General features: G+C 32.2%; 1 protein-coding gene across 2 annotated transcripts in view; it reads right to left on the bottom strand.

Moving 5' to 3' along the window:
- EYS (eyes shut homolog) overlaps positions 1 to 14,239 on the bottom strand; it is a 1,666,475-nt gene that overhangs the window by 642,565 nt on the left and 1,009,671 nt on the right. For both annotated transcript variants that reach the window (XM_067702876.1, XM_067702877.1), the window contains exon 27: positions 5,941 to 6,091. In XM_067702876.1, coding sequence (XP_067558977.1) covers positions 5,941 to 6,091 — 151 coding nt within the window. The remainder of the gene's footprint in view (positions 1 to 5,940; positions 6,092 to 14,239) is intronic.

Here is a 14,239-nt window from a genome sequence, read left to right as displayed (position 1 = left end):
GTCTGGTTTTGATGTCAGGTGATGTTGGCTTCCTAAAATAAGTTAGGAAGCATTCATTCAATTTTTTGGAAGAGTTTGAGGAAGGTAGATATAAATTCTTTGCATGTTTGGTAGAATTCATCTGTAAAGCTATTAAGTTCTAAAGTTTTATATTTGGGGAAGTTTTTGGTTACTGTTTCAATCACCTTACTAGTAATGGATTCATCAATTTATATTTTCTATTTTTTTATGATTCCATCTTGGAATGTTGTATGATACTAAGAATTTGTCCACTTCTTATAGGCTGCCCAATTTGTTGGCATATAGTTGTTCGTAGTATTCTCTTATAATCCTTTGTATTTCTGTGTATCTGTTGTACTTTCTTCTCTTTCATTTCTGATTTTATTTACAGAGTCTTTTTTTTTCTTTGTGAGTCTAACTAAATATTTGTCAACTTTTTTTATCTTTCCAAAGAACAACGTTTTATTTTCATTGATCTTTTCAATGGTCTTTTAAGTCTCTATTTCTTTATATGCACTCTCATCTTTATTTTTCCATTCCTTCTATGACTTTGGGCTTTGTTCTTTTTCTAGTTCCTTTTAGTAATACTGTTTACTTTAGATATTTCTTATTTCTTGAGATAGGCCTGTATTGATATAAACTTCCCTCTTTGTACTGCTTTTGCTGTATCATATAGATTTTGATATGTTGTATTTTCATTTTCTTTTGTCTTCTGGTAATTTTTGATTCCTTCTTTGATTTTTTTGTTGACCCACAATAGTTTAGTATCATGTTTTCAGTCTCCCCATGTTTCTGATTTTTTCAGCTTTCTTCTTATAGTTGATTTCTAGTTTCATAACATTGTGATAATAAAAGATGTTTGATATGATTTCAATCTTCTTAATAGCATTGAGATTTGTTTTGTGTCCTATCATGTGGTCTATCCTTGAGAAAGTTCCATGTGCACTTAAGGAAAATGTGTATTCTGCTACATTTGGATGGAATGTTCTGTGCAGATCTATCAAATCCATCTAGTCTAATGTTTCATTTAAGACCACTATTTCCTTGTTGACCTTCTGTCTGGATGATCTATCTATTGATGTAAGTGGAGTGATAAATTCCCCTACTATTATTATCAATTTCTCTCATTAAGTTTGTTAATAATTGCTTCACATATTTTGGTGTTCCTATGTTAGGTGCATATATAATAATAAGTGTTATGTCTTCTTGATCAATTTTCCCCTTTATCATTCTATAGCATTCATCTTTGCCTGTTATGCTTATTGACTTGAGGTCTATTTTTTTTCTGATATGAGTGTGGCTACACCTACTTTCTTTTGGCTGCCATTATCCATCCTTTCATTTTGAGCCTATGTTTGTCTTCAGAGCTGAGGTGAGTCTCCTGAAGGCAGCACACAGTCAGTCTTGCTTTTTAATCTACTGAGCCACTCTGTGTCTTTTGACTGATGAATTCAATCCATTTATATTTAGGGTGATTGTTGATAGATGAGGACTTATTACTGCCATTTGATCTTTTGTTTTCTGTTTGCTTTATATCTCCATTGTTTCTTATTACTTGGGCTTCTGTCTGTTCTTTTGGTTTTGTGGTTTTCTATGATGATTTTCTCTGTTTTCTCTTTTTTTATGTTAATGTCTCTGCTCTAAATTTATGTTTTGTGGTTACGATGGGGTTTGTATAAAACATTGTATAGATAAAATAGTCCTTTTTCTGCTGATAGCATCTTATCTTCATTTACCTATACTGGTTCTGTCTATCTTCTCTTTCCCTTTTGTGTTGTTGTTTTCCAAATTTTCCCTTTTTATGTTGTAAGTTTGTTACCAGGTTGAAGTAGCTATAGTTATTTTTTCTCTTTTTTGTCATTTAAACTTTATGCTATAATAAAGCGTTTATAAACATATTCTGATATAGAATTGCAATTTTCTTATTCTTATTGTCTATTTATCACCTTATTCATTGTTTTACGTACTTTTGACTTTTTGTTTTCTGGTAGCAGAGCTCCTTTCAACATTTCTTTTAAGGCAGGGCTAGAGTTGATGAGCTCCCTCAGCTTTTGCTTCTCTGGGAAAGCCTTTATTTCTCCTTCATATCTGAAGGACAACCTTGATGGATAGAGTATTCTTGTAAGACAGGTTTTGTTTTTCAGTATTTTGAGAATATCATTATGCTCCCTCCTGGCCTGTAATTCTTCTGCTGAGAAATCTGCTGATAACTTAATGAGGGTTCCTTTGTAGGTTATCATAACTTTTTCCCTGGCTGCTTTTAAAATTCTTTCTTTGCCATATTTACTTTTGACAATTTTAATATAGTCTGTCTTGGGAGAGGTCTTTTTGCATTTCAGTAACTAGGTATTCTCTTAGCTTCATGGACATGTATATCCAGTTTCTTTCCCAGGTTTAGAAAGTTCTCAGGTATTATTTGCTTAAATTAACTCTCTGCTCCCTTCCCCCTCTATTCTCCTCTGGGACGCCTGTTACCCTAATGCTCTTCCTAAAAGACTCAGATATGTTTCATAGAATTTCCTCATTTTATTTTATACCTTATTCTTTTCACTCTTCTACTTGTATCATTCTAGATTTCTAACTTCAAACTCACTAATTCTTTCTTTCATATGGTCTGCTCTGTTTCTAATGTTTTCTAATGCATTCTTCATCTTGTTTGTCAATTTCTTCAGTTTCAGAATTTCTGTCTGTTTCTTTTATAGAGTTTCAATCTCTTTGGTAAAGGATTCATTTTGTTCATTGATTTTTTTCCTGAGCATACTGAACTGCTTTCTGAGTTGTCTTGTAGCTCATTGCTTTACTTCATGACAAATATTTTGAAATCTCTATCAAATTGCAATATGCAGTGTCACTAAGTTTGGTTTATGGAGAATAGTAATTTTCTTTCTGTGGTACAGTGTTACTGTGGTTCTTCATTGTGCTTGATGATTTGTTCCTAAGATGATGCATTTGAAGCCTCTCTCTACTTGATTCTATTGATTCAATAGGTGAGAAATTAGAGGTCTTTTTTGTTGTTGCAGTAGGCATTGATATAGTATAAGTTTTCAATTTCTCTCACCTGAGCCGCCTCTGGTCATACTTGAGAGTCAGTAATTTTCACCCTCCATGGCCTCTGCAAAAGGTGTATTCCTGTGCCCTTGTTACCACCACTTATGCTTCCAGGGTCATTGGTGCCTTCCTGCTGTCAATGTCACTGTCGTTGCCACCTGGGGTCCAGGATGGTGGGTTCTTCCTCTGTGTCTGGGATCGCCACAGGCTCTACTGTCTCAGTGGGAAGAAAGGTAGGGAATCTGGGCACCTCTGCCATGACCAGTGTTAAGTTTGCAGGCTCTGCCACTGTAGGTGGGTGGGTGCTGGAAGTGGAGATGTCTCTGTAGCTGTGGGGATGGGGTCCCTGACCCTGCTGCTGCTGCTCCTCTGTTGCCTGTGGCTCGGGGCCTGGGTCACCTGTGCCACCTTCCCTGCTGCTCCTGGATTCTCTGCAGCTGCAGGCTCAGCTGCCATGGCTAGAGGGCCAGGATTGAAGGCACTGCCTCTGCCATTCCCCTGGTTCTGCCTCCTGTGTGTGTTCCAGTCCATGCTCCTTTAGATAGACAGATGTGAGGAATTCTCCAGCATCCTGGTTTGTTGGGCAGAAGCATCTTTGTTGAGTTGTGGATAGTTTACTAGTTGTAGATTGAAGGGGAGAGATAGAGCATCTCACTATACTGTGTTGCTGACATCACTCAAGGCCCATATTTCAAATGAATTATTCTATGTCACAATGTTCTGCTAATATAGATGATGTGCAGCAGGAATGTAATGATGCAAAGAACTGATGAGGTAGTGATATTTGCAAGCCAGTTGTTAAAAATATTTGAAAATTATCCCTGCCCAAAGTAACAACTACCAAAATGAACCTGCCATCTGTTCCTGTAAACAAACTTGTGATTTCCACATGAATTCTCTGCTTACATAAGCCAACCTGGTCATTCAAATTCTGAAGTTTTCTATCTTCGTATCTATAATTATTCACAAATACCTTGGCTTCTGCAGTCGTCCTCTCAGTCTTATTGCACAGCATCATTTCTTGTTTAATTATTCTTATTGACTAACTACCAATTCTTGACCTGTAGTCTAAACCTTTTCAATCCTATACTTTTGTTGCTACCTGAGTGAAAACTACATGCCACTCCTTGTTCAAACTTCTTAAATGGTTCCTCCAGGCACCAGCCTATAAATATGCACTTTTTTGTATTTCATTCAGGATCCATTGTGCTCAGACTGCGTGATGAATTTTCTAACAACAAGCCTTCCTCCTGCTCAATTCACATTAAAATCCATGTCTCCCCAGTAATAAATTACTTCTACTCCCACTCTTCCTTTCCTAGGCCTTCCCATTACTAAGCCTGTGTGTGTGTGACGTTTTGTCTGCCTGCAATGATAGTCTATGTATTATGTATCTGATCATCCCTCAGATCTCTATCTAACTACAAACTCCCTTACTCCCCTAAGGAGATCAGAAGGCTTCCTTTTCTGTTTTTCTATATTGGTTCCATATTTTGTTTGTATTTCAATTAGAGTAAATACCTATCTGTATTAGAGATACTTGTGTATCTCCTTGAGTCTTAAGAACCTGCTTTTAATTAATGTATGCTCACAAAAATTAAATTCTATATGAAAACTCACCTTTTATTTGGGAAATATATAATAGTTATGAAATGAGAACAATCCTAATATAAATGACTAAAGATAAATTTACGTAAATTTTTAGAATCTTTTAATCCATTTTTGAACTATTCATTCAAAAGATGTTTATTGAGAACTTACTATGTAACAGAAACTATCCTTGCCTTGGGGGGATAGAAAGGTAAACAAAACAGATATTTTCTAATCTTATTGAGCTTATAGGCTGGTTTATCTAGGAAAAAGTCAATAAATTGTATTAATATAATAGAAAAAGGCCCATAAGTCTGTTTAATGATAAATAAATATACTGTTAATGGAGTAAAGCTGAATCTAAAGTAAATTCCATATGCTTACAGTTATATAATTTCCTTATTTTGTTCAAGGCATATGTGTCACATCAACTATGCAGGAGACTTTTGTTCTTTATGTATATTTGTTGTGATTTTTTTTAAAGTTTATTTATAATGGAATCATAATAGTTATCAAATAGTGAGTAGATTTATACCCAATTCATATTACTTGTGAGAATTTTAAATAATAGCATTTTATATTTCCAAAAATATAAAAATAGTATGTCCAAATCTGTAGAGTACAATGATAAATACAGTAGGAGAAAATATCCATAAATGGTACACTTATGGTACATTAAGCTATTGGTACACTTAACAAGCAATGTCAAATTTTTAAATTAATGGCCTATAATAAAAAAGTGGAACCATATAATCAATACCATTTAAGTCAGCATGCAAGCTCTCACCCTAAAATACAGGTTAATAATGATAACAATGAGCTAATTACCTAAATGGAGATTTAGTGAGTAGGCTGGCATAAGTACAGAACTCAGTAGAGAGTGTTCTTATACTTGGGAACCCTTTGTGAAGCAGAGACTGGGGGATGGAGTTCCAGTTCCATTTCTTGAATCATATTTTATGTGTGGATATATGAGCCAACTCCTCATATATCCAGGGAAATCACAAGCATAGGGGTGAAGAAAAGCACACACACTTAATTTTACCATGAAATATAATGCATGTATATAGCCATAAGATGGGAAAGCAGCTTGACACTGGAGTAATTCTAAGTAATGAGAACAATACACTTTTAGTACACTTTGGCAGAATGGATGACAATATATATGTTAGTAGAATGCAAAAAAATTTTTTTTGATACCATGTAGATAATCCCACTAACGAGGAAACTTCTAAAGTTTTCCCACTTTTCCTTTTCATACAATAACATAAGGAATATATTTTATGTCATCAACAGAAATACCTGGTTTGCTTCATGAAGATCTGGAAGTCCACCAATAAAGACAGCCCCTGATTCTGGCAGTGCTTTTCCTGGTACATAACCAATAGATTCGCTTGCTTTTATAGTCTTCCCTAGAATAATCAGTTCAGCTTTACATGGATCCAATTCTTGCCTGCAACCATTTAGATAAGAAATTTATGGTTTTAGCATGTGTTGTAAAAACATCTGTTTGACCAATTAGTTACGCTATTAACAAAAGAAGAAAGATTTAAGTACATAGATTATCTCACCATAAAACCAACAAAGCCAGAAGTAGATTAATCTATTCTAAATTAGAAATCCTCAATGATTTTAGCACATAAATATAAAGTTAAACTTTAATAAAACAACAAACTGTAGCAATCACCTAATGAAATAAACAAATCCTGATAATAAACAGATGTTTCTCAAAAATAACTAAAACAATGTTAGAGCATAATAGTCTACTTCAGTTTTTTACATTGTTAATTTTATCTGTGAGTGAAAATTATTGAAAGGGATCAGGTTTAGATATGGTTATCTTGTGTACTATATATCTTTAGGTTGAAAATAGTAATACAGCAGCGAGTAATTAGTTGTGGAAATATAAATCATAGCAAGAAGTATAGCAAGTAAAATTAAAAAAAATAATTTAACTAAATATAACTTAATTAGGAGATTTCCAGCAATAATTTTTATGTGCCCATTTTTTAGAAAGATGAGAAAAAATGCTTCAACTTGTAGATATGCATGTCTCACTCACTCTAGCCATCTGTTTAACTAATCATCTAATCCAGGTATTAGAAGCAGTGGCCCATCGGCCAAATCTTGCCTGCCACCTCTTTATAAATAAAGTTTAATTGGAACAGAACCACACATTTCTTTACATATAATCTAAGGCTGCTTTCATGGCAGAGTTTATAGTTGCAAAAAAGACTCTGAGACATGAAGACACAAAAATATTTGTTATCTAACACTATAGAAAAATTTGGTAGATCCACTGTCTAGTCAATTTATTTGTTTACCTACCCAGCAAGTAACCTTAATTATAATCCATTTCAAGATACTCATATTGTAAGACACCCATGTAACATTCACCTATGTCATCCTATATTATGAATATGTGACATTCTGCCTCTTCTTTTATCCATCTTTATTAAAGTAAAGTTGATTTACAACATCATATAAGTTTCAGGTGTACAAAACAGCAACTCAACATTTTTATACATTATACTCCATTTAAAGTCATGACAAAATAATGGTTATATTTCCCTGTGCTGTACGGTACTCTTCTGTAGCCTATCCATTTAATATATAGTCATTTGTACCTCTCAATCCCCTACCCCTATCCTTCCTCTCCCCACCATGGTCCTCCTCACTGGTAACCACCAGTCTGTTCTCTGTACCGGAGAGTCTGTTTCTGTTTTGCTATATTCATTTGTTTTATGTTTTAGATTCCACATGTAAGTGATAACATAGAGTATTTGTGTCTCTCTGATTGACTTATTTCATGTCTCTCTCTGATTAACTTATTTCAGTAAGCATGATACCTCCTAGGACTATCCATGTTGTTAACAAACGGCAGAGTTTCATTTCTTAAAATTGGGATTTAGTTGATTTACAATATTATATTAGTTTCAAGTGTACCACATAGTGATTCAAATTTTTTTAGGTTATAATCCATTTACAGTTATAAATTATGGAAGCAGCCTAAGTGTCCATCAACAGATGAATGAATAAAGAAGATGTGGTATTTGTATATTTACATAAAGTTTTTAAATTGAATTATGCATGATGCAATGGGTAAAGGGTAAATCTCTATGAACTACCATATTGTGATTATACTCAAGTAAGCCCTACCTAGGTCAAGAGGTAGAAACTTACTCTTAAGAATCCCCACTCCAACTCCGGTATACTTTATCACACACCTTCCAACTTCATTCAACATTATGCTTTCCATATTCACCTTTGGCATTGAATTTAATAGCAGTTTGTTCTTTTTCAACATATTTTATATTGATATTTTACAAATTACTTATTTCAGTGTTGCTGTACATTTTGGTGCTATCATGAATATTGATGATATAAACATGCTTGTGTATATTGTTTGGTGCAATATTTATGCATTTCTGTTGAGGATTTAACAAAAATCACTTAGAGTTCTCCATATTTGGGATATATATATGCTCTGTTTGTGTTGCAAACATTTTATTTTTCTTTTCAGTGTCTCACATTTTTACTTTCTTAATAGTGTATTTTAATGATCAAAAGCTCTTAATTTTAATGTATGGTAATAGATCAAACTTTTATATAATGATTCATATTTTGTTGTTGTTCCTTTTCTATGTCATTTTTGAAAATATTATTTTACTACTGACACTTAGCTCCACAATCCACTAGGGGTTGGTTTTTTATATAGTCTCAGGTATGTATCAATCATAAATCATGTTCACATATATATGAGTCTGTTTCTAGACTCTCTATTCTGTTCCACTGGTCAATTTTTCTATCTTTGTGTAAATATATCACTGTCTTAAAACTTACTCTAAAAATATAGTATTTAATACCCAGTAGAGTACGTAAGTACTCCTACTTGTTTTTTCCTCCCCTATATTTTTTTTAGCAATAGGTGTTTGTGTGTGTCTGTGTGTTCCTGGGATCTCTATTTTATTTGTCTAAATTTCTAACCCTGTACCAATACCACACTGTGAAATACTAATATTATATATATATATATACATATATATATATATATATATATATATATATAGAGAGAGAGAGAGAGAGAGAGAGAGAGAGAGAGCATCCTTCAAATTTCCTCTCTAGTACTGCTCTTGAAAAATGTTGGTTTCAAGATTATGCTGTCCTTATATTCTTTCAGAAAGTTTATGTAATATTCTTTCACATAAGACAGATTTTACTAGTACAGCCACCTGGGCTTGGAGAGGTTTTTTTAGGTAAATATTAAATATGGATTTAATAAATGTAGCTATCTATGGATTGTGTCCAATTTGTTAAGTTGTGTCTTTTTCTCAGATTTTTAAATTTAATTTATATTTTGAAAATAATTAGCATAAAATATTTCATAATTTCCTTTTATATTTTTATTGGTGTCAAAACTCTAATGACAGCTCTCTTTCCTGTGATGTTGGCTATTTTTGTCTTTTCCCATTTTATTTGCTTTGTAGATCAGTATTGGTAGGGAGTAGTAAATTTCAAGGAATGCTTTTGGTATTGTTGATGGTGGCCAGTCTCTGTTTTCCACTTTGTTAACTTCTGCTCTTATCTTTAGGATGTTCTTCCTTTAACTTTCCTTTGAGCTTAATTTACTCTCCTGTTTCTAGGGGTCTTAATATAATATATGCTCTTAAGATTGTAAATTTTCCCTTTTAAGAATAGATTTAGTTATATTCAACAAGTTCTATTTTTCATTATCATCTGTTCAAAATGTTTTCTAATTTATCTTGTGATGTTTTTCTTTGGTTCAAGAATTATTCAAAATTGTACTTCAAGTTTACAAATGTACAGGGATTTTCTCATTTTTTTTACATTATAAAATTTTATCAAATTTTAAACTTTATTTAAATCAAGCTTGTTGAATATTCTCTATTTGCTTTTCAATCTTTGAAGTGTAGTGACTTAGACTGCATAGCTCAGGATGTGGTCAATTTTAGTAATGATTTCATGGTCCTGGAAAGTCTGTAGTTAATTACAGAGTTCCATATATGTGAATATGGTCAGGTTTTATACAACACACAAACATACACACATTTAGCTTGTTTTGTAGAGAATATAGAATAAAAACAATGAAATAATTGAATCAGGCTTATGATGTATGTACTTTTTTTCCTAAAAAAAATATTTACAGATATTTTTTTTGCACCCTTCTATTTATACCATGATATAAAGTTAATAGCATAAGACCTGGTGTAGCCAGGCAGCCAATTTAAGGCTTTGATAAAGTTTTGAATTAAAAAAAGAAAAAATCAATAATATTCTCTATATTAAGAACATGGGAGAAAAATGTGTGGAACATTTTTAGAATCCACTTGATATTCTTGCATTCTGTATCTAGAAGCAAACAAGAAGCTTTCTGTGTTAATTATTTCTTACAATTAAACTGTTAAAAATATCTTTGGGAGGATATAGCTTCCAGGAATTTATTCATTAAATGATAAAAATAAAAAGCACAGCTACTTTTATTCCAATCAATCTCTAAATTTTAATGTTTGGAAAAATAACTTGTACTGTTTCATGATATTAGAATAGCAATAATAATTATTCACTAATATTTTGTTAATGAACTAATTTCCCATATTTTATGAAGCAAATGATAACCATTAAGATTTCAAATATATTTATTTGCCCTTTAATTGTAATAACTGAAAGAGTAACTATAAAATAATATATATAAACTCACTTTTTTTCCTGACTACAGAGCAACATAAGTTTGTTATAAAAAATTAGAAAAAAAAAGAAATTTATCCAACATAATTGTTAAAGACAAGAAAACAGGCCCAAAGTGGAGTCACTAATGTGAAGCCCTCATGTCACCAAACCAAGTTTTAATTAACTTAATATGAGGTTCCCAGAAATGGAATCTTAAACCAGTCAATGAGGAACTGACCAGCATTAGTTACATAATCTGCCTGATAAGACCCTGCCATCCCTGTGAAGAAAGTAGTCTTACAATAACCAATCTACTATTTTTCCTTGTATGACTTCCTTGTTTCTGCTCTCTCTGCCTATAAAATCTGTTGCCTTGTGTAGCTCTTTGGATCTCCTTTCTAGCTGTTAGGTTGAATGCTACATGATCCATGAATCACTGAATAAAGACAGTAAGATCTTTAAAATTTACTCAGTTGAATTTTGTTTTTAAACAGTCAACTAAAGTCATCATTTGGAATCTTTGTCACTTGGTTTTTGCAATATCAATAAAATATAGATCAATAGCTATACATTTTCATTAAGATTTTTTTTCAATTCTCCTTAATGATTATATAACCTATTGCTGGATATTTAGTTTCTAAGATTCAGAAATAATAAATGATTTTGTGATTTGTGAAAAGTCATCTAACCCTTAATTAATAATTTTCATAGAAGTGTTCTTAAAAGTGAATTATTGAAGCAAATCATTGGCAATTTTAAGGGTTTATTATCAAATTGCCAAGTTACAATCTAGAAACTGTCCCAATCAGCATTGTTAGAGTGCCAAAGATTTTGTTTAGTTCTATATTTATATTCATATGATAATATCTATCAGTATTTTCAACATATTCTCTGCATGAAAATTCTTCCTGTCCAATTAATAAGTATTTGCTTATACTTATGGACAGATTTGAAAGTTACCAGCACTTCACAGTAATAATTTACATGTAAAGCATATGCTTCTTCACTTTGCATTGTATAGTTTTTCAGTGTGATATTTGAAACCAGTTATACTGCTTTAATTATTGTAGTGGCACAATTTAGTTTAATGTTTAGTATGCCCAGTATTGTCTCTTATAACTCTTTTTCACTGATTTTCTTGATGTATTGAAATGTTTATCATTTATAATCTATTTTTTATTCCAAAAATTGTCAGTGGCATTTTTATGAAGAAATAAAAGTTATTCTATATTCTAAAATTTAAAGGGATATACATATATGTATACCCACATGTACATATATGTGCACACACATATATCTGCATATATGTATCTAAAATACATATGTATGTGTATATATAAAATACATTTATAGTAGTTATATTACAAATTAGAATATTTTATCCTAATGGGAAGAAACATGTCTACCTGCTTTCCTTCATTTAACCATTTGTGTTTAATTCATATTCAACTGTGACCTCTATCCTTGCAGAACTGACTACTTAGAGAAGAATAATGAGAAAATGTGACATATATATTAATTTCATACACAATTGTACTAAGTTGTGTAGTGCAGACTACAATGAAATGTAAACTAAAGTTAAAAATACTCCAGAGTTGATCTCTGGGTGATTAAGATGATTACAATAAGAAAAGGGAAGAATAGTAGATGCTACAGATGAGAGATTTTGAGTGCAGGTGAAAGCTAGAAGAGAAATAAAGTGGAGTTTTAAAGACCTTTTTTTTTTTAAGTTGGTTAAGAGTCTGAATTTTATTTAAATACAACATATACAACGAAAAATGTAAATAACAGTAAGTGCTTCCAAATTACAGACTTTTTTTGCTTATAGTTAAGAATGCGAGTTCAGTTCAATACCAGATTTTTAAGCTTGTCTACTTTGAAATGTGGAACACGTTATATTCAGTACAGAGGTTGGTAGCTCAGTCTCTACAGAATGTAAACATCATGAAGAGAGCTTTTTCTTACATTATTACTGCATCCTAACATCTAGAACAGGACCTTGTATGTGGCGAACACTGCAGTATGTGTTGAATATTGAGAAGTTTTCCAGGACACTGTCCGAAATATATTATGTGCCTAATGACTGACAGCATTTTTATTTTGAAGAGAGCATGTGCTCTAGTTTTTCCAATTCAAGTATTTGTTAGAAAATATTTCATAAAATACTGAAAATATAAAAAAGGAAAAGCACAATGACCTCCATTGAACCCAAAAGGAACAATTTTTCTTTTATTACAATTTAAAACCTTCATTTTATTATAGAATTTACTCCAAAGTTGAAAATGTAACGTATAAACTCTTTCAGAGTTTGTCTTCTTTCTTACTATAATACTATGAATATGATGTAACCATTTATGTATGTTAATGTTATTCCGAACTATTAATTTTAATGAATGTATAGTAATTGTTCATACTTTAATTTATTTCTAAAATATCCAACCATTGAGTATTTGGGTGTATTTTGCCCCATTTTTTTTACCCTTCTATAAAACTACAATATATGTCTGTTCTGTAAATTTTAATACACATATTTTATTTTCTTAAGAAAAATTCTAGCATTTGATTTGCAATATATAAGCTTCTTAATATTTACATGGTATATTCCTAAGTTTTCTTCTGAAATTTTTCTCAATTTACTACCTGTGATGGTTAATTTTATGTGACAACTTAGCTAGGCTACAGTCCCCTGTTTTTCAATCAAACACTAAACTAGGTGTTGCTGTGAAGACATTTTGTTATGTTGTCCCCACCTACCATCAGTTGACTTTAAGTAAAGGAGATGACCTTCCATAATGTGAATGGACCTCATCTAATCAACTGAAAGTCTTTGAGAGCAAAACTGATGTTTCCCTGAAGAAGAATAAATTTCATGTGTGAACTGTGGTTTCGACTCCTGCCCAAAGTTTCCAGCATGCAGGCCTGCCCTTCAGATGTTGTACTTATCCAGCCAGACCCCACAATCCATAAGCCAATTCCTTGAAATAATTATCCTAATATATATCTTCTGCTGGGTCTGTTTCTCTGGGAAAGCCCTGACTGATACACATACTAGTACCTAGAGTATGGAGAGTCCTGGGATGATTGTTTGCCCCAATGTACAGGAAGAGCTTTCCTATTATCTTATAATCACATCAGTGAAGCAGGATTAATGTTGAGTATGGAATGTGATTCTCAGTTGGAGCTAGACCTTATAATAGTTTTTGTCAGAATCTCAAGACATGTCCTTCTTAATTAACATTAGCCACATGGAATTTAATCCCTTAAGGAGTTTTTTTTTTTTTTTTTTTTTGCATGAGTAGCAGTGGGTCAGGTGACGAGACTTTGACTATCAACTCCAATCTATAGACTGACCATGACCTTTCATCTGAACAGAAGAACTGAAGTTCATATATCATGGTGAGAAATTATTTGTGAGCATATCACATTTGATGTTTTTCCTTGAAATTTATTATGATTTTTATTATTTTAATACAACTTCTATTCATTGTCACACAAGGTAGACTGATTCACCATCAAGAACATTATTGTCTATATACTAATACTACAGACTTTAAATAAGCATGGGACATTTTCATACTTAAAATTCTGCTTTTGTTATTCTTGTTTTCAAAGCTATTATCATTTCTGAAATAAATTACCCACTGTAAATGAATACCAGGATGGCATATCATCTTTTCTCATACATATATTCCAGTAGCTGAAGGAAGATGAAAGGTAAGTATGTCCCCCTCATCATAACAATGTAGACCATCAGATTTTCTTTGCCAAAAATGCAACTCTAATATTTCATCTAACTGGATTGTTATTTTCTTCAAGAGACACACTTTTAACGGCAGTCATATCTTTCATTAGAGTGGAGGTAATGCTGTTCTGATTGTGCCCTATTGAGTCTAACAGGAATTGACAGGATGCA

Source organism: Pseudorca crassidens, chromosome 13, assembly GCF_039906515.1.
Source record: "Pseudorca crassidens isolate mPseCra1 chromosome 13, mPseCra1.hap1, whole genome shotgun sequence".
Classification (NCBI taxonomy): Eukaryota; Metazoa; Chordata; class Mammalia; order Artiodactyla; family Delphinidae; genus Pseudorca; species Pseudorca crassidens.
Note: the sequence above shows the minus strand (reverse complement) of the source record. Positions and strands in the feature narration are given on the sequence as shown.